We start from the raw sequence: 22,042 nt of genomic DNA, 5'->3' as shown, positions 1-22,042 counted from the left end.
CATAGCAATTAACTTCTTCATCCATCTTTTGTTATTATAAAACCACTTTCAAGTTGCAGGTAATGAATTAGTAATAGTAACTCTCACTGGGTTTTCCTGTAGAACTATTAGTTGTGGGGGAATAAAGAGGCTTGAACCTAGCTCAGATCATGGGTGGCCACCCACTCAAACTGTTCAGTATTTTAGCGTTCAAACCTTAATCAGCAGAATAATGTGCTTGACTGAATCAAGCTTTTCTTGAAACCTCACAAATGCTCTTCTCCAAGATGGGGGTTACTGCACTGGCTGATCTACATCTCAGTATGTGCAATGCAGAGGAAAAAAGATTATTTGACACCTTAAAAACTAAAATATATTGTAGCGTCATCTACAAATGAGATGACAAGAATAAATATCGACATCCTGGGCATCAGTGAACTAAAATGGAAGGGAATGGGCGAATTCAGTTCGGGTGACTATCATATCTACTACTGTGGGCAAGAATCCTGTAGCAGAAATGGAGTGGCCCTCATAGTCAACAAAAGAGTGGCAAAAGCTGTAATGGGATGCAATCTCAAAAATGACAGAATGATCTCGATACGAATCCAAGGCAGACCTTTTAACATCACAGTAATCCAAGTTTATGCACCAACTACCGGTGCTGAAGAAAGTGAAATTGACCAATTCTATGAAGACCTACAACAACTTCTAGAAATGACACCAAAGAAGGATGTTCTTCTCATTACAGGGGATTGGAATGCTAAAGTAGGGAATCAAGAGATAAAAGGAACAACTGGCAAGTTTGGCCTTGGAGTTCAAAATGAAGCAGGGCAAAGGCTAATAGAGTTCTGTCAAGAGAACAAGCTGGTCATCACAAACACTCTCTTCCAACAACACAAGAGACGACTCTACACATGGATATCACCAAATGGGCAGCATCGAAATCAGATTGATTATATTCTCTGCAGCCAAAGATGGAGAAGCTCTATACAGTCAGCAAAAACAAGACCTGGAGCTGACTGTAACTCAGATCATCAGCTTCTTATAGCAAAATTCCAGCTTAAACTGAAGAAAGTAGGAAAAACCACTGGGCCAGTAAGATACAATCTGAATCAAATCCCTTATGAATACACAGTGGAAGTGAGGAACAGGTTTAAGTATTTAGATTTGGTGGACAGAGTGCCTGAAGAACTATGGATGGAGGCTCGTAACATTATACAGGAGGCAGCAACGAAAACCATCCCAAGGAAAAGGAAATGCAAGAAAGCAAAATGGCTATCCAACGAGGCCTTACAAATAGCGGAGGAGAGGAGGCAAGCAAAATGCAAGGGAGATAGGGAAAGATACAGGAAACTGAATGCAGATTTCCAAAAAACAGCAAGGAGAGACAAGAGGGTCTTCTTAAATGAGCAATGCAAAGAAATAGAGGAAAACAATAGAATGGGGAAAACCAGAGATCTGTTCAAGAAAATTGGAGATATGAAAGGAACATTTCGTACAAAGATTACCATAATCAAGGACAAAAGTGGTAAGGACCTAACAGAAGCAGAAGACATCAAGAAGAGGTGGCAAGAATACACAGAGGAATTATACCAGAAAGATATGGAGGTCTCATACACCCCAGGTAGTGTGGTTGCTGACCTTGAGCCAGACATCTTGGAGAGTGAAGTCAAATGGGCCTTAGAAAGCATTGCTAATAACAAGGCCAGTGGAAGTGATGATATTCCAGCTGAACTATTTAAAAATTTAAAAGATGATGCTGTTAAGGTGCTACACCCAATATGCCAGCAAGTTTGGAAAACTCAGCAATGGCCAGAGGATTGGAGAAGATCAGTCTACATCCCAATTCCAAAGAAGGGCAGTGCCAAAGAATGCTCCAACTACCGCACAATTGCGCTCATTTCACACGCTAGCAAGGTTATGCTTAAAATTCTACAAGGCAGGCTTAGGCAGTATGTGGACCGAGAACTCCCAGAAGTGCAAGCTGGATTTCGAAAGGGCAGAGGAACCAGAGACCAAATAGCAAACATGCGCTGGATTATGGAGAAAGCTAGAGAGTTCCAGAAAAACGTCTACTTCTGCTTCATTGACTATGCAAAAGCCTTTGACTGTGTCGACCACAGCAAACTATGGCAAGTTCTTAAAGAAATGGGAGTGCCTGATCACCTCATCTGTCTCCTGAGAAATCTCTATGTGGGACAAGAAGCTACAGTTAGAACTGGATATGGAACAACTGATTGGTTCAAAATTGGGAAAGGAGTACGACAAGGTTGTATATTGTCTCCCTGCTTATTTAACTTATATGCAGAATTCATCATGCGAAAGGCTGGACTAGATGAATCCCAAGCCGGAATTAAGATTGCCGGAAGAAATATCAACAACCTCAGATATGCAGATGACACAACCTTGATGGCAGAAAGCGAGGAGGAATTAAAGAACCTTTTAATGAGGGTGAAAGCGGAGAGCGCAAAATATGGTCTGAAGCTCAACATCAAAAAAACCAAGATCATGGCCACTGGTCCCATCACCTCCTGGCAAATAGAAGGGGAAGAAATGGAGGCAGTGAGAGATTTTACTTTCTTGGGCTCCTTGATCACTGCAGATGGTGACAGCAGTCACGAAATTAAAAGACGCCTGCTTCTTGGGAGAAAAGCAATGACAAACCTAGACAGCATCTTAAAAAGCAGAGACATCACTTTGCCGACAAAGGTCCGTACAGTTAAAGCTATGGTTTTCCCAGTAGTGATGTATGGAAGTGAGAGCTGGACCATAAAGAAGGCTGATCGTCGAAGAATTGATGCTTTTGAATTATGGTGCTGGAGGAGACTCTTGAGAGTCCCATGGACTGCTAGAAGATCAAACCTATCCATTCTTAAGGAAATCAGCCCTGAGTGCTCCCTGGAAGGACAGATCGTGAAGCTGAGGCTCCAATACTTTGGCCACCTCATGAGAAGAGAAGAATCCTTGGAAAAGACCCTGATGTTGGGAAAGATTGAGGGCACTAGGAGAAGGGGACGACAGAGGACAAGATGGTTGGACAGTGTTCTCGAAGCTACGAACATGAGTTTGACCAAACTGCGGGAGGCAGTGCAAGACAGGAGTGCCTGGCGTGCTATGGTCCATGGGGTCACGAAGAGTCGGACACGACTAAACGACTAAACAACAACAACATATTGTAGCGTAAGTTTTGATGGGCCAGAATCTACTTTGCCAAATGCATGTACAGATAGTATCTCTGCTACCTGCAGCTTGATTGTTCCTCAGTGAACAACAAATATTCTGAATACAGAGCAATTTCAGAGATGTGCATGCAGATCATTAAGCAGATCAACAGCTTTAATCATCATGAGCTACTTTTGTGCAAGGAGACGGTGTCTGTGTGTTCACAGGGTCAGGATTTTAAAAGCATGTTACAAAGGGCTGACTGTGGCTACACCAGCTGCCACTTTACAGGCTCCATTTCACAAGGCAGTTTGCACCAGGAAAATATAGTGCTGGAACTGGTCACTGTACAGTTTGTGCATGTCAGATATGCATGCATTTTAGCTAGTAAATTTTAGGCAAATTCAGGGCTTCTAGACATGATGGTGGTTATGCTCTGCCTCCAGTGTTAGAGGCCACATGCTTCTGAATACCAGGTGCTGGAAACTTCAGAAATGGAGTGTTCTGTCCTCAGGTCCTGCTTGCAGGTTTCCCACGGGCATCTGGTCACCCACTGAAAGAACAGGATGCTGGACCAGATGGGCCATTGGCCTGGTCCAGCGGGTTCTTCTTATGGCAAAAGTGAAAACATGGTCTTCTATATTTACTTTAAGAATTTGCTCCCTTGTGCCACTCATGAAGGTATCATGGTATGAAAACCATCCCTATGCTGGGCAGGTTGCTGCTGCAATTCTGGAGCCAGATCTATGCTCACTTCTTATGGAAAGCAGAAATCCACCGAGCAGTGTAAGAAAACAGAGGGTCCAGCATTCTCATGCACATCGTGTCCAGCCAAATGCCATGTCAGTCTCATAAGCAAAGCATAACACAATACTCATTCTGGTCATGGTGGGATAAATAGTCAACAAATAGATGAATCCAGTCCATGCCGTTTTCTAAGCATTCAGTGATTAGAAGTAAACTGCTTCTAATCATGGGTGTTCTATTTGCTTTCCAGTGAGCTTGGAATGAGACTTAAGTATGCAGAGCAATGGGGCCTTTGCTTATGGATTAAGTAGTTAAACAGAACAAGAAATCTCTTGAATTACCATAATTTTCTTGCACGTTCCACACTTCTGTTTCATCTAAAATGCAAATATGAGAAACTGTGCATCAGGGAAGCAGAGATGAGGATGGCCCTACCATGCTATCATTTCTGCTGGTAAACAAAACCACAATTGATGCTCTTGGTTCTCAGATTGCTCCAGGCAGGGATCAAGCACTGGCAGAATGCAAGCACAGTACACTATGGGAGGGCTTATCCACACTTACCTTTCCTCCTCTCTTTCCAGGCATGGTCCACACTTTAAATCTTCATGTCCAAGCGCCCTTTCTCCCCACCCTTCTGGAGCTTTTCCCATGAAAACCTGCTCTTTAAAGTTCAATCAGAGCAAACAGCAATATGCCCAAAACCCAAACTGATGTTTGTTCCCATTGAATGCTAAACTGTGGGTGAGGGGAAAGCTCTAGGGCAAAAAAAGAAAAAGGAAACAAATGCTCAGACACAGAGCTTTTAAGCACAGACTTGTGCCTAGAAAGAGCAGGGCAAAAGGTAAGTGTGGATAAGCCCTGACTCAAGTCTGCATCTGATTGCATCAGAAGTTGCCATCACGTTAAATGCAGACAGCATTTCTCAGTTACGCCAGCCCTATACAAACCATCTTGGACCAACCAAGTACATGAGTGTCTGAGCTGGAATGATCAGCCTCTTTTATTTCTATAGATCAGGAACTGTCTGGGTTATTGACTCCTTCCCAGAAACCTTTTTCCAAGCCTTGACTCCAACTCCCCACCCAACCCATCGCTGCGCTTTCAGCTCACCTGCCGGCCAACACGGTTGTTGTGCAGTCTCATGCGAGAGTGGATGTCTCGGTAGGTCTCCCGGGAATCTAAGAAGTCCTTGGAAAATTTCTCCCCATAGTCCACATCGGGGCTGCAGCCCCCCCACTCCCAGGAGTCTTGCAGGCCTGGGGCCTCAGCTGGCATGTGTTCCAAGTGCACTCCATGCATCATCCCCTTGCCTCGGTTCATGGCCTCCAGCTGGAGACGGTGCAGCTTAAGGCGGAAAGCTTCCTCATCCCCACGGCGCTTCTGGTCACAGCCACATGCCTGCAGCTTGCCCAGGGAGCATGCATTGGAGACAGCATGTACCACCCCTGCGGCTGCAATGGCATAGGCAAAAGCACTCTCACGGAAACCTGCAAGAAAGAGCACATTTCACTTAGTCACTATTGCAAACGGTTTGCCCATGAGCTTATTCCAGGGATGGCGAAACCTGAAAGGGATGGCCCTTCAGATTTTGCTTGCCTACATCTCCCTTCATCCCACACTGGCTGGGGCTGATGGGAGTTGAAGTCTAACAACACCTGGAATGTGATAGATTCCCCAGTCCTTGTTGTGGCCCCCTGCTGTCAGACACATAGCAGGCATTCCAACAGGCATGGCCTTTTCAAGTCACAGCACAAATCACAGCACTTTACACCTTTGGCAACCCTATCCCCTAAAAGGAACAGAGGTTTCAGGCAAGGGATTTTGGGGATAGGTGAAGGGTTAACCAGCCCCTCTTCAGCGCCATAGCCCTACCCTTCATTCAGCCCCACTCCGCAGCAGCTGCTTTTAACCAAAGAAAAAGGCATTTGGAGACCTGATCATGGATCTTCCATATCACACTGTCTTTTGGCCCATAGGAAAACAACAAACTATGTTCCTTGATAAAGATGAGGCAGCAGTTCTGATCCCAGCCCCTCAGGATGACAGATAAGGGACTGGTGTCCTTTTATTTCAGACAGCTGCTCAGCTTCAAAGCTTAAGCACTGTCTGATTGTTCATCCCCTTGTCTGATGGCCTAAGGCCTGTGAATGCTATCTTGTCAAACAGTCCCTGTCGCCTCCATGGGTGATTAGCTCCTAGACCTCTATATGTGCACATTGGGAGAGGGGTGTTCTTTGGCTCCTGTACCACAACTCTTGCCTTACATCACACTAGGCCTTGCTTGTGAAATAGGTGAGTAGAGTTCACCTCCAGATGATTAAGGAAGAATGAGTTTGCAAACTGGAATAAATTTATTCCCCCACCCCCCAAGCCCACTTCACTTGTGTGATCAAGTGAGCTATTAAAATTTGTTCTGGCAGGGGCTGGGCTGGTGACTTTATAGACAGAGTCTGTACTAGGCAGCATGAGGACTATGGGAGAAGGAAATAAAGTAATACCTCTGGTTAAGAACTTAATTCGTTCCGGAGGTCCGTTCTTAACCTGAAACTGTTCTTAACCTGAGGTACCACTTTAGCTAATGGGGATTCCTGCTGCCACTGCACCGCCAAAGCACGATTTCTGTTCTCATCCTGAAGCAAAGTTCTTAACCCGAGGTACTATTTCTGGGTTAGCGGAGTCTGTAACCTGAAGCATTTCTAACCTGAAGCATTTGTAACCCAAGGTACCACTGTACAGGGAAAACAGGATATTGTCTGTGTATTCTTGGCTTCCTCTTGACATGCTTATTTGAACATGGGGGTACAGGTGAGTCAGATCTGAACACAAGCTGTAGCTCCACACTTTCACTGTCCAAATCTGTAGCAATTACTTGCTCTTGTCACCCGCTTCAGACTCTGCTGAATGATGCACAATTCCTACTATGCTGAGGTTACTGGCCAATAGTCCAGAGTTATGACTGCCCCTTGGGTGTTAATGCTCTGGAATGTACTGAGCCTCAGTCTCCACAACACAGTCCTCTTCCCTCTGCTACAAGAGGTCCTTCACTGACCACCTGATCCAGACAGACAGAAACAAAAACATGGAGCAGTTACTACTTTCCTCTCCTCCACCAGGATTCAAGGGGGCAAAAGGCAAGACCATGCAGCTAAGGCCTCTTTGGCAGCCATGGTAGTTGCTGCCTTACACTTTCCAGAATAGAGTTCCATCCAGCATTCTGGGCTTTGAGCCTGGAAAGCCCTAGAGACCATCATGCCAGGGTGAGAAGATCCCACTAAGGCCCACTGCAGCAATGGATGAGGCAAAGAGCTTCCTGTTTAAACCAACCTTTGAAAACTTGGTGCAGAGTACATTGACCACTGGTCTGCTATCTGGGCAATCCGTATTCTAATGCTGGTTCTAAATGTGTTTTGTTGTATTTTAACTATTGTTTTTGACTACTTTGTATTTTATAACAACTTGGGGGAAAGGTAGGATATAAATATATTGAATAAACAAACAGGCAGACTAGGCCTATGCTTACTTATTACCTTACTTATTAGAAATTATTTCCACTGTACACAATGGACCTCACTCCGAAGCTAAAAGAGTGCACAGGGGTGCAGTGTTAAGGTAGTTGTCCTTTAGTCCCCTGTGCTCTGGTGTCATACTATTGCTTGGATCTCAGGCTGCTGCCAAAGGTCAAACCTTGGGGTCAGGAGTTGTACTAGGTGACCTTGGAGATCCATTCAGACCCTTCAGTTATGAGCAATTTGAATGGGGAGGTGAGGATGGGAACTCTTAGGCACCATAGAGTCTCTCACCATTGCAAAGCTTGCCAGCTATAATTAGAGCATGTTTCTGGCTTTGGCTTTGTTTATACTCTCCGAGATGCGCTGGAGTCACGCAAGCTCCCACAGCAGAAGCTGCAGGCTGCAATCCCCATAGCCCAGCATTGTTTCACTGTGCAGAGGGGAATTTCCAGAACTGAGTTTATCAATGAGAGAAGACAAACTCTGCTCAAAAGTCTGCTGCCAAGGAAGGTTTCATATTACAAGCTGTAACACATGTAAGCACGCACACACACACCCCATGACAAAATATCCTATGCACGCAGGATTAAGTATGTGTGTTTTATGAAGTATGCAAGTACACGTCGGATAGATAACATTTGTGATTAAGCGTGTTTATGAGGGGGTTGGTGGCTTTTATTTAGGACAATAGAACCAGCCAATAAGCGGATTGCTATCTGGCCTAGTAAATCAGGCTAACCAGTTTCCTAACTATCCAGTATGTTGTTTTGGCTTAGACAGGCATTAATGAGAAGTCTTGGAATTTTAATTCGCACACATTTAACTCTATTCATATATGCAAGTGAGCAATGACAACTCATCTGCCAGAAGAGGTAGCAATCCTATAAACACCCCAGTTTTCTAAGCAAGACCCAGTGGAACCAGCCAAGAGGATTCCAGAGGCCCCAATGACACCTGTTTGTTTAATGCAGGCTCCCCAACATTTTGGGAAGTTGGGGGCGCATTTGGAAATGAACAAATCAAAATGGACAACACAAAATACCCACTTCACAGAACAGAAACTGCCAATCTTAGAAACACCACCCCCCAAAAAAACCCCACAAACAAAACACCTATGCCCCACCAAAACAGGCAACATCTTGCCAACAAACAGCAAGCAGGCACCCTCTCACCAAATCTCCCAAAGTAAATATAAAAAAACACACTCAATTAAAAAACAAGAAGAGCAGAAAGCTGTGGCAGGTTCCAAGAGAGGTGTTTGAGGGTACTGTGGTACCCACAGACACTACATTAAGGGCCCCAGGTTTAATGTGTCAAAGGAGATTTTTCTGCCTGCAGCCTCTGCTCCCAGCTTTTCTCCCAGGTGGGCAACTGTGATTGCTAGTTTGGTATCATGACAGCCTCAAAGGCTGAGGAACCAATAGTGTTACCAAGGCAGCGCTGGAACCAGGCACCACCACTGAACCAGGGGTATCCTAGCATAAGATTCCAGAGATTCTGGGACCAAGAAGACAGAGATCCCTTAACTGGGAACTCCTGAGCTTGGACCAGAGACTGCATCACTGCCTAGGACCGGCATGCTTACCTCCCAGGGGCCTCATACTATACACACGAGTTTGTAGGGAAACACAGGCAGCATGTTTGGCATGATCTCCCATAGTGGCAGCAAAATGCAAGCCTCCAGGCCAAGAGCTGACCCTTTAAGGCCACCCACTTTTCAAGGCTGGGGTGGAACCCAGCATGGGGTTCCCCAACTGCCAAGGCATGAAAGGATTCATTATGGTCTCAGACACTGCTGGAACATGTTGCTCACCAGGAGCTCTCCTTGGTGCTGCTTTACAACCTCCCCCCCCCCGCCCATCCCCATGGACTCTTCTTCATGACCTGAACAGGACACCAAAGAAGAAACACCCCAGAGGCCAGAAGTGAGCACCAGGTTGCTTCCTCATTGAGCATTTAGTGTCAAATTGCCACGCGTTGTTCACTCACATTCTGGAATCCTCTCATGTTTTCCCTAGTGCTGCTTCTGTCTTTTTTTTCCTTACTGCAGAAGGTCAGATACTTTTGAAAGCAGAAGAGAAGGCAAAATATCTACTCTTCTGCTTGGTTTTTGAGGCAGTATCTGATTATCAGGATGGTGAACCTATCACAGTTCAGCACACATTCACTATAACCTTTGTAGCAGGTACCATTTTATAACCCCATTCTAGTGCTAAGACAACTTTCTGACTAATCCAAAACAAAGACCACCCTGCTTCAATTTTCATCATGGCTATCTCAATTAGAATTCTCAAACCTATGCAGGTAAGCTCCACCGGGTTTGATGAAGTTACTCACAAGGAAATATACTGAGGTGATGTTTATTTTTTCAGTAGTAAAACAGACCAGTGCAGTTTTTGGGGTTTTTTTGGAAAGCAAGTGAAAGTAATTGCTTTCTCACTTTGCTAGATATACACATGGCAACAGCCTACCAACAAGTTTTTAGGCAACTGGGGGGGGGGGGTGAGAGAGAGAGTTCCTCCCCAAGCCAAACAACCAAGCGAAAAGTGAGTAAGTAATGACATTTAGTTTTAGCAAATAAAATACTGCTCTTTCTAATTGCTTTAGAACTATATAGAAAAGGGGAGAAACACTATAAAAAGCCAGGAAATATAAGAAGAAACTGAAGTAGGACAGAAGACTGCGGCAACTTGGGGAGATATTGGGAGGCTAACAAAAATGAGGTTGGGGCCACATGTTGTCCACCTATGGCGGAGGGTGAGAACCCTTTCTGGTCACCACCATTTAGCAACATGCTTTCTTAGAAACTTCAAAACAATCCATAACAAACTTTTTTTTTTTGACATTTCATGAATAGCAATGAGCAATCATGCTTAGATGAATGAACTGCTAGCATTCAATACATTGATTTTATTTTAAAGCATGGCTCACAACTTGTTTTCTAAGTGGCCACTCAGCAAAACTGACCCTCCTTTCCCCCATTATGGCAGCTATGCAATGTCCACTGGTATGGATGGAACACAGCAGAATATACAAGAAAAACTTGCCTGGAAGCAGCCCTCATTCTGCATCCAAATATTCCTAGCTCCCACCATCATGCTCCCCCCCCCTCTCAGGTTTCTCTATCTTTGTTCCTAGCTACAGCTTCCAACTGAAGCTCATGTCCAAACTTTCTAATTTCAGCATTCACTGTCCTGCGTATTCCACCATCCTTGAGCTGTGATTTTCCTTTCCTTTTGATTGAATTATCTGAACTAGGCATGTGACACAGTTCTCTACTGAAGCTATGCAGGTCTGGTCCTGTAAGCTGCCTTGATGGGAAACTTTCTCTGAACCATATGCAAGTCTTTCCCAAGAGCTCTGGAAGGAGGATATAAATATTTGCTATCAACAGTAGGCTAGGACCTCTCGGTCCCAGAAGCCCAAGCACAACATTGTTATTTATTTAACTATTAAACCAGGATTTTCATCCCATCCAAGGAAAGGAAGTGCAGAGAGCAAGTGCTGTAGTTGTGGGATGATAGGTGCTCAGTATGTTGTTCAAAGGCTGCCACAGACAGTATTGCACAAACGATGATCAAAGAGGCCATGCGGTGGTTTGAACAAAAAACAAAAGGGAATATCAAAGTAAATGTGGAAGGGGGGAGGTTTTGCATTCTCTCAGCAAAAGGAAGGTGAAAACCACCTATGTCGAAACTCTGAGGAAGTTAACTGAAGGGTGGTGATCTTTATTAGCTTCTTCGGGAAAACTTATTGCAATGCATACAGGATTGCTGTTATTTTATGTGCGACACATTCTGCTATTATTACTACTGAAAATTGATACGCAATGATTATTGCAATGATTATTTGTTACTAAACAAACCCTATAAAAGTTATCTCACGAACAAAATTATACACTGGGAGAATTGTGATCAGGTCACAGTAGTTTTGCAGTGATCACCAGGAGAGGGTGTGATTAATTTCAGGGCTACAGTTCTAGATATAGTCAGCAGCAAACAACCCTAAAAACACCACTTTTGGACAGGACAGTAGTCAAGGCCAGAATTAGAAGGAAGGAGTGTTATTCCTTTCACAACAGCTACCCTACATCGTAGCTCAGTGGGCAAGAAGCCTGCATGAACAGGTCCTCTAGAACGAGAGGTCAAGTCCCACAGTGGTGCCAAAGGTTGCACATATGATGTACACAAATCTGTACACAGTGCACTTCTGTTGGTTTCAGTGTGGAAGAAACAAGCATTTTGGAAGAGAAAGGAACAAGGGACAAAGAGACAGGGGGAAATGAACACATCAGCAGCAACTCACAGTAAAGAGACAGTACCTTGAACAGGCTGGAAATTCAGTGGGAAAGTGTAAAACAATGGGAAACAGAAGCGGGTGAGTTTGTCCCTCACACTTCTAAAATGGAAACGTAGTGACTACAAGCCACTAAAGTCCATCTTTGGGCAACCTGCTGGCAACAATAAGTTTAGATGGGAAAAGGAGACAAAATGTTCAGGTGGAGCTGCAGCCCAGGACATATTCTCTCCCCCAGCTGCATGTCCCATCCTGAAGATGTCTGAAATGCAGAATTGCTTAGAAGTGCAGCTTACCTATCAGCTGACCAACAGGAAACAGAGACAGGCAGTTGAAACAGTCATTGTTTTTATTGAGCAGCATCAACAGCGGAGGGAGTTCTGACAACATCTCATAACCATGTTTTTTTTTATTTGCGCAGGACCTCCTTGAGGACTAGATGGCTGGCAGGCAGCCCAGCAGCAGAGGGTAGCTTCCCCCACCACTAAATCTCCACACTGGGTACGTCTGCCACCTGCTACAATCCTGTCTGCAGCCCACTTCCAAGAGACAGGAAGTCTGGGGGTGAAAAAAGGTGGAAACCCCACACTGGGACAGCCAGTTCCCCACAGGTCACTGCTGATATAGGCCTCGCTTGTGGTCTACACGGCATGCTGGGCATTGGTTGCAGAAACAACTTTGCCTTTGGGGACCATCTCCATAAAGGTGGAGATAGAATCTAAGAATGAGCAACAGCTGCCAAGAAGCAATTCCTGTGACTGGGTGTCCATGTGCAGCTGGCACATTAAAGTTGCCACCCACCCACCCAGTCCCGCTTCCTGCTCTCCCATCAGCAGTTCCCCCTGATGTCACCTCTTGGGAAATATAATGCAATCACTGAGACAATAGTCATCTATCCTGTACAGGAAGCTGCCGTGGAGCTCTGTCTCTGGTTAAAGTTTGTTCTGCTTCGTGTATCCCCAAGTCTGCTCCTACAAAAAAAAAGTGTCATTAGTGTTTGGGGGTGGAGTGGAGGGGTCAGTGTTCACTAAACGTGGTTGTGTTCCCTATAGCCTTTCTCAGGACATTGCAGGTACTGATCTACTGAGAGAAGAGGGTTGTGGTCTGCAAGAGTGCGCTGTTAAGCCAGTACAGTGTTGTTGTTGTTGTTGTTGTTTAGTCGTTTAGTCGTGTCTGACTCTTCGTGACCCCATGGACCATAGCATGACAGGCACTCCTGTCTTCCACAGTGGTACCTCGGTTTAAATACACAATTGGTTCCGGAAGTCTGTACTTAACCTGAAGCGCACTTAACCCATTGAAAGTAATGGAAAGGGGATTAATCCGTTCCAGACGGGTCCACGGAGTACTTAAACTGAAAGTACTCAAACCGAAGCGTACTTAAACCGAGGTATGACTATACACTTTGAGCCACATTGCAAAGGGAGACTTTGTGCTCCTGGGTGCTTTTGAGTGTTCAGGACTTCTTGGGCTGCTTAAGGGAGAGGGGTATATAGGGTATTCAGGAGTCATACTCTGAAGCATAGGCTCTGCTTTCCTGACCAAGGTCTTGTCTTGCTTACCTTGCTCTGTTCCTGCAGCCCCGAATGCAGCCAGGGTGTAACAGTTCATCTCTGCAGCAGGAGGACCTATAAAGTTCTGAGGGTGGACAAGTGTCATTCATTTGCTCTTTTAATATTTGTCATTGCCTTGGCTGTTTGTGCAAAAGAGCTCCCCTTAAGAACACAAGAAGCACCAATGGCGCATCTAGTCAAGCACCCTGTACTCACAGTGCTAAAGCAAATGCCTGTGGAAAATCTCCACCACGTTCTCACTTGGGTGACTGCAACCTTCTAGACATGGGGGCAGACTGATGTAGCCCCATGCTACATCACATACATGCCATGCAGCTGAATTCCTTTACATGTATACTCCTGTGCATGATTTGCTCCCGAATGAATCACAACCCTATCCTCCAGTACATTTTTGCAGTGTGGGCATATAGAACATAAGTGTCATTACAACATGGTCGAACCAACTTTTGAGGGAGCTCAGAACAAGATCTCAGCTTCACATATCTTCTCATGCCTGTTTGGCCCAATTTTTGCTCCTTACACCTGCATTTTGTATTGCAAGTGCAAAATGGCATAACTCCATAGGCATTGCACTGTCATCTGCCAGCACAGCAGAATTTAGACCACACCGCACATGTCTCTTTCATAGGATACAGCAGGCCTTCTGCCACCATCCCGTTTCCAACAGATCCTCACTTTGCAGTGGGCTGTAAAGGAGCGTCACCAACATGAACAGCCTGCTAGGAGAGGCTGTTTTTGCAAGTGTCTTTTGTCTGCTAAATATGTAGGCAAGGAAATTCATACTGTGAACATCTTGTTCACAATGTACGACAATTACCAGAGAATATAATACTGCTGGAAGTTCCCACAGAGCTACAAAAATGCAGAGGAAAAACTACACACCCACAGCTGCATAAATACTGCAAAATAATGAGATGTTGCTATATGATAAAGTTTTGAGCACGCAAAGGTAAATCTGATTTTCTGTTCTTCTACAACTAATTGCTAAAACGTCTCTCCAATGGAGTTCCTCTTCGTATACAGCATCTGAGCTGACTGCAGTGTGCCCTAGTAACAGAGGGCTCCTCAGTTAGTTCCACGGTTCCTCCAGCAATGTCAAAACTGGATGATTTCCTGCCCAGGGCGCAGGGAGAGTCTGCCATGTCCCAAATGCTGCTGCCTACTGCTTCCCCCTTCCCAACTCCTCCAAAGGCTATGCAGCCAGCCAGTTGAAACATGCCTCCCTTTCCCTCTCCTCTGCCCCATCTCCCTCGTTCCCTAATTAAACTGCAGGTGAACCCGCCAGGGACTGGCAACACGCCAGACCTTGAGCTCTCTGCTGCGGATCTTAACTTGCCTCCCTCCATCTTCCAAAGCAGCCCCTGAGACCTTGCTCGCTCTAGCTGCAGAGGGCTGTGGTAGGGAGGTAAGAGACAGCCTCCTCTTTGCAGGATTTCCAAGGTGGAATTCAATGTCGATCTTCCGATTTTTCCATCTGCAAAAGTGTTCCCCCTCTCCTCCCTCAGCATGCCTTTTCTCCAAGCCAATTTCAGGGGCACTGGGGGCATGCAGGGGGAGCGGAGAGTCCCATTGTGCAAGCTGATGGAGTTGCTTAGGTGAATCCTACCCGCTGTTAGCTATATATGCCTAAACACTGCTAATGGTCAATTTCTTTCGCATCATAATAAACTTGAAATATATGTAGGTTACCCCATTTTACAGATAAGGCATTGAGGCTGAGAACCAGTGAATTCTGGATCCATGGCTAGGCAGAAGTTTCAACATTCTAGGACTGCAAAAGAGCTGTGGCGAGAATAGCCTAGCAATGAGAATCGAGGACAAGCCCTATGCTGAAACATATTTTGGGAGGCCCTCAACTCAGCCAAATGGCACTCTTTTTCACCTGACAGTTTTAACAAAGATGGACACAGACAAATGACACCCCCCTCCTGACACAAAGGTGGGTTTGCATGTGGCAATGAGGTGCTAGCAGGATATATACAAGTGGGTTGTGCATATTCTATGGTTCCATTGATTTGTGTGAAGAGACATTTGTGAGCAAGTGTGACTCACTTGCGCATCCTTTTACGCTTGCTTCCATGCCGCACAGGAAAGGTCTCATAAGCACACATTGCATGTTACAAACTCTTCCATTCTACCATGCCCTATCATTGTGCCTCCCAGAAAGCATTGTGATTGTCAGTGCACTGGCTTTATTACCAACTTCCACAGCTAAACTGGGCTTGGAAAGCTAGCCGCTACTCCTAAGTTGTGTAGTAACAGCCAACATGTCCTGATTTTCAGAGAATTTTGAGGGAGCCTAATCCCATTTGCAGGCAGCTGGTGGGAGCTTTGGGGAGATTCAAAATTTAGGATGTTGCAGAGAAGGCCTTGGTTGGCTGGGATCCTGCTCTGTAGAGAGTAATGTAACATTTAAACTGGTACTGGCAAGAGCCCAAGGAATCAAGGAACTATTAAACAGATTCTCTGGACAGGATTTAATAGCAGTAATGTTTTAAGTACCTTAATCAGATAGAAGTATAGCTGGGAGCTGGAAATTGTTAGTTTCTTATGAGAAAAGGTAGAAATGTTAAGAGGAGGAGAATTAATCATAAGCTCCCCCAGGCTGGGGAAAAGGAAGAAAGCAATAGGAGGATTATTCATCTCCTCATGGCCTTCCTAAAAACAAACAGTATACAGTTGTATAACTGACAAATCTAAGGTAAACAGGGAGAAAGAGAGCAGAATACTTTGACTGATCTTCCTGTCCTCTACACCCAAGGGAATCCATACTTTCACTATCCCAACTAAGCTTGTGTCAAACTCATGTCCAGCTAATGATCTTCAACATCATGCTGCAGAACATGCCAAGTGATATGCACCAAAAGAGGTAGAACTTGAGGGACCCTTTAGACTGGTCCCAACATATCCTTGGCACAGTAACAGTACATTAGTGGTAGATTCATCTCTTTCTTTCTCTCTGGAGATCACTCGCAGCCGAGTAAGATTGTCTTTCATGAAAACAGTCTTAACAGTGAGTCCATGACTGTGGAGGCCAATTCTGGACCCACACATCCTTCCACCGTGGGGAAATAGGTTTCCGTGTGGGAGTTGATTCCAGTGAGGGTTTGCCAAAAGTGCCTTCCTCTTAACTCGTTTCTCCTTTTTGCCCTGAGTTCGTGTTTCTTCAAAGTCCACGACACCTTTGGTAAAGGCTGTTCTCCAATTAAAGTGCAGAGTGTTTGAGGACTGGGACATTCACAGGGAAACCAAAAATGCTTGTTTAGAAAGTCATTGTACTACCAACTTTCCTGTACACTTGCGAAACATGGACCACTTATAAATAACATCTCCAACTCCATCAACGGTGTCTCCCAAAAATTTTACACATCACTTGGAAAGACAAGCGAACTAAGGTTAGTGTACTGATAGAAGCAAAGATCACCAGTGTCAAAGCAATGGTTCTTCAACATTAACTTCGTTGGTAGATTCATACTGTTTGTTCACACACCATTCGGCTTTATTAGTTGTTCCGAGATGCTTCCCCAATACGATTGCACTGCTCCTGTCTGGAGGGGACCTTTCTTAACATTACAGATCCTAGAGCTGCCAAAACTTTCCAAGCTGTGACTCTCCAGGCTGGAAGAATCTGGCCACATTTCACTGGGACCACATGGTCCTCTTGTTGACAATAGCAGGTCAGAATGCAACTATACTTTATTCCTTTCCCCCAAACATTGGAGTGTAAAAAAGTTAGCTATATGCTACATGCAAATGTGCAACAGCCGCAGTACCATTTAAAAGAAAAAGGCGGCAGGCTGAGGGAAGTGGAATTTAGAATGGAGAAATGGTAGGAGGAGGGAATGCTTAGCCCTTGGCTCTGTCCACCATTTCTCCTCCACAGATCATACTTAGAGCCTCAGGGTTGGCCCAATACATTTTGGCAGACCCCAAAATGGTGCTTCCCTTCCCAACAGGGAAAAAGAGGTGGGGGAAGGATCTACATCAGGAACAAAGGGGGAAAGAAAGACTAACATTGGGATCTGCTGCCTCAGTGGATCCTGCAGATGCTTCATTTAGCACCCCCTCCCCCTTGGGGGGGGGTTATCGAAGGAAGGAAGGAAGGAAGGAAGGAAGGAAGGAAGGAAGGAAGGAAGGAAGGAAGGAAGGAAGGAAGGAGAGACTTCTGTTCAGAAGTAGTATGCATAATGACAGGTTGAATTAAGGAAATGCTTGGCATAAATAGAAGTTGGGGGATCCAGGAAGCAATGCATTAACAATGGCCAACCCCACCCCTATTTCCATGATGTGCAGTATGCAGTGCATCAGCTTCTATCATGATTTTTTTGCAACAGTTTACCAGGGAGAAATAATAATCAAGATGCACCCTTATTTTATTGGATCTGGCAAGACACAAGCATTTATACCAAGCATCTTTGTTCCCACACTACAAAACTGCTTCACATCTACCTTCTATCAAGTCTTCAGAAGGTCTTGTAACCAGAACTTGGGCATCCATTCATTTCAGTCCACCTAGCTGAGCCAGGATTGGAAGGAGACGGTTTTCTGCAGCCAGTTCCTCAGCCTTGAGAGACTGATGGGGCTTTCTCCCTTTCTTTCTTTCTTTCTTTCTCCCTCCCTCCCTCCCTCTCTCACTTGGTTGGAAGAGATGATGAGGCGTAAAAGATCGGGGACTGGTATGGGGAAGAATGGAGTGATCTACAAATTATTTAAAGTGAGGAGCACGCATGGCTGAGCTGATGGCAGCGGATGTGGGAAGAGGCATGAAAGATTCAAGGGATCTGTCACTTTAGGTTACCAAGAACCATCCTCGTAAGCAAAAGAAATTCCCAGGTGAGACACAGGAAGACACAATTCACCCTTCCCCTTACAAGCAGCATTAATGCAGGTGACAAGGGACTCATGTATCTGCCCCTTGCCATCACTCTGCACATGCACATCCTTGTCAAGGTCCAGGGAACGTTATGGAATTCCACTCAAACAGGCTCTATTTCGACTGAGGAGTCAAATTCTTGTTCCACGATTCAAGCAAAAGCAACAGAAAAGTGCAAAAACTTAGTAGCTTTGTATGGTCCTGATCATTAGAAGGAATGGCTTCATAAGCTTTCTGGAGGGCAACGGTACTGGACAATGGAGGGTAAAGCAGAATAGAGGATACTGCCCTGCTTTTACAACAGACTGGGGCAGGGCCTGTACAGTCACAATGGATTAGAGAATTTACAGCACAAGCCTATAGCACATTTACTATGAAGCCCAACAGGCCTCGAGCCCCGATAAATGTGTATAGGGTTACAGTCTTAAGCTGACAGTCGTTTCCTCTTGAGGGGAAGCGGGAAATTATGGGGTGGGGGTCGGTGGGTCAGGGTAGGGATCCCTAAGAGAAAAGTATCAGAACCTGCAGAAGCCAAGACAGTTTAGAACCAATCTACTTTTGGAAAGTGGTTTGTCTGTTTGTTTTCTATGCATTGGACACCTCTTGAGATATTGCCACCAAACAAGTTGGGACAAGTGTTTCAGAGGTGGAGGTAGAGCTCACTGTTGATGTTTGGATGCTGGCTGACATTTTGAATCAAATGGTGGACCTAAACATGACTTCATTGTGATATACAGTGGTACCTCTACTTACGAATGTTTCTACTTACGAATGGAGCTCCGCCCACCATCTTGGATGTGGTTTAGATAGGATTTTTTCTACTTACGAATTTTTAGATAGGGTTGCTTCTACTTACAATTTTTTTCTCCCAATGCATTCCTATGGGATCTGACTTACAAATTTTTTCGACTTACAAATGTGCGTTCAGAATGCATTAAAATCGTAAGTAGAGGCACCACTGTAGTTTGGGCCGCATCTCAAGACAATGTTGCCAAACTCAGGATGAGGCTTCCTGAGGTGGCGTTTATGCCCATGTTTGGGTGCTAAGCACCATTTTGAATCAAGACACAGTGAGCACACAGCAAACACGAGTGTGATCATGGCCTAAGTCTCCCTCCTTTTGGTGATTAGTGTCAACAGTGTGCAAATAGTCCTTCCTCCTTTTAATCTTGAATTCTCAGACTGTGCATAATATTATGCAGCACTAAGTTCCACCCACTAGTGAAAGCCTGTGTGTGGAAATTGTTTCATTCAGTTAGTACCGAAATATTTCCTTAGGGCTTTCCATTTGATAACAATCTGAAATTCCTAAGGTCTTCTTACCTTTGTCCTCTGCTAAGCAATATTCTGAACAAAGCTTTCATATTGCTTTGTAGCTAAGAATGGGTTTGGTATGTCTTGAGGCTAAAGAAAGAGTGATAGTGCTGAACACCTCTAGGCTTCTATGATGCATCTCATCCCCCTTCTTAATAGCTCTACCAATCAGCTAGAGTTAGGCAGGGCCACTGCTCCTCAAAACTGTCACAAGCACATTGATGGTTGCTTCTAGCAGCTGGGATTCTTGCAAAGAATGCTGAACCTTGATGAAATCCAGCAAGGCAGGTTCAGAAACAGAAGAACATAACACAAGACCAATTCAGCTTAATGTAAACAGATAGTTCCCAAGAACACACCCCTGAATTGTAAATTCGAACACTAAATTGTAGTCAAACAAACAAACAGATGTCAGCCCACCTCTGTCCAAATCTAAATGATTCTTTTTCAATGTGATCAAACTATCAGATTTCCATTTCACAATAAAGCACCTGTGGAAACCTCTGTATCACGGGTATTTATGAGCTTGCCTTAAAACCCAGGAACATGGTGCCATATTCAACAAATCCCCATTCCATCATTTCTTTCGTTGCTCTCAGATTTTTAGCCAGCCAAGCGCCCACAAGGATGTGACCATTTTTGCCTGTGAAGAGCTTTCACAGAGCCAATGGCAGGAAGAGAACTCTAACCTCTGCTGAAGATGATGCTTTCATAGGGGATCTTGTTCTTGGTCTCCAGGCTCGAGCAATTCCAGCGCTGATCGCGGAACTGGTGTTGGCACTCGTGGATGGCGATCTGGATGCCTTGAATGGCAGAAGCCGTCACGTCAGGATTCCGCACGCACACCTCAAGTTGTCGCCGTGTCAGACCAGGCAAGGTCAGGCACACCGTGTTGGCATTAAGCACAGGTTCCAATGGCAACTTCAGGCCCAGAATCTCGTTGGATAAGGAGCTGGGAAGAAAACAGACAAGTCAGTGGTGCCATCACCATGTACACCAAAGTGACCTTCAAAGCTAACATTTTTTCTTAGGAAGAAAATGTCAAGATCCAGGCTGGGCAACACCTACTGCTGCAACTACGGTATCTCTGGAGCTGACACTGCAAACTGCAGAGGAAAAAAGTAAACCTTTTAGCAAGGGAAACTTTGCAATCTCCCTTGAAAGCTGCTTCCAAATCATGATTGTTCTTAGAGCTAGAACATCCCAGGTTGAAGCTACGTAAGTATGTTCAATTTGTATTTCACTAGCCCAACTGCTTCCATGTTGGTTATGAAGTTTCCAGTGTATAGTGCATTTTTTATGGAAAATACCCTACTGATCTACCTTGTTTTGTATTTGCATTCTATAAACAGACTTTTCCTTGCCCCTTATGAATATTCCTTTACCCTGAGTTTTTAGAAAGTAACCCTTACAAAATGAAAGGAAGAAAGTAATCCATATAAGTTTCTACCTTTTTGAGACAAAGGGCACAATTCAACTAAGTTGTTGCATGTGTGTAATGATGCCTGTTCAATGGGACACCCTGCCCCCAATGCCCTAAATCAGCAAATCGTGGAAAAGTCTCATTATGTGAGTGGACCTCATTCCCTGGAAGCATAGCCCACTTAGCACTATGCTGAATTCCAGAGAAGTACCCTGGGTCAATATAGAAAGGGCTACAAAGATAGCCAACAGAGTTAAAACACATAATTTAAAGTCTTTATTTCTTAACTTCCATAAGCAAAGTGAGCAAGTCCACCATCACTATTGGAAGCCTTGCACAGCCCCCCAGTTTTGAAGTTTTGCTATCATGAAAGCTAGATAACCATTTACCTCTTTTTTTAAAAAAGAAAGCTGAATTTATCTAAAGACCAGATTCCCAAACCACTTGTGTTGAATGTTGTTGGCAATTATCCATTAGGTTACAGTGGTACCTCCAGTTACGAACTTAATTCATTCTGGAGGTCCGTTTATAACCCGAAACTGCTCATAACACGAGGCGTGCTGCCGCGCTGCCAGCGCACGACTTCTGCTCACATCCCGAGGCAAAGTTCGCAACAAGGGGCATCTACTTCCGGGTTAGCGGAGCTCGTAACCCACAGCGTTCGCGAGGAGGATGGTACATAACACGAGGTTCCACTGTATTGTCCAAATGCTAAGGTCTATATCAGAATTTTCAGGCATAATTTGCAGTATTCACACAATATGTGATGAGTAAAAAAAAAGAGGCAGCATAAATATTAAACGAAAGAGTTATAAATATTATACAGCAAGTTACTGAAAGCAAACTTGGCACCAGGTGAGTGTCTCAAGGGCATTTTCATGTTGCACAGAAGGGAATCTTATTAGATGTTGGTATCAGGCAGAACTTTCATTTACCGGTATGTTCTTCTAATTTGGGACTTGGATGTTTAATAGCAACAGATGTTTCAGATAGCTCAGTCAGTAAACCATGAGACTTTTAATCTCAGCATTGTGGGTTTGCACCCCATACTGGGCAAAAGATTCCTGCATTGCAGGGGGTTGGACTAGATGACCCTCATGGTCCCTTCCAACTCTACAATTCTGATGAACTGAAAGGTGTTCCCTCAGAATTGTCCATGATC

The 22,042-nt window shown here is 44.7% G+C and overlaps 1 protein-coding gene across 1 annotated transcript in view; it reads right to left on the bottom strand.

The window, feature by feature from the left end:
* Positions 1–22,042, bottom strand: part of WNT10A (Wnt family member 10A) — a 47,812-nt gene that overhangs the window by 12,793 nt on the left and 12,977 nt on the right. Inside the window, exons 2-3 of the mRNA XM_035127221.2 lie at positions 20,147–20,409; positions 5,002–5,378 (exon numbers count right to left, since the gene is read on the bottom strand). Of these exons, the coding sequence (XP_034983112.1) occupies positions 5,002–5,378; positions 20,147–20,409 (640 nt within the window). The remainder of the gene's footprint in view (positions 1–5,001; positions 5,379–20,146; positions 20,410–22,042) is intronic.

The sequence above is a fragment of the Zootoca vivipara genome, chromosome 1, assembly GCF_963506605.1.
Source record: "Zootoca vivipara chromosome 1, rZooViv1.1, whole genome shotgun sequence".
Classification (NCBI taxonomy): Eukaryota; Metazoa; Chordata; class Lepidosauria; order Squamata; family Lacertidae; genus Zootoca; species Zootoca vivipara.
Note: the sequence above shows the minus strand (reverse complement) of the source record. Positions and strands in the feature narration are given on the sequence as shown.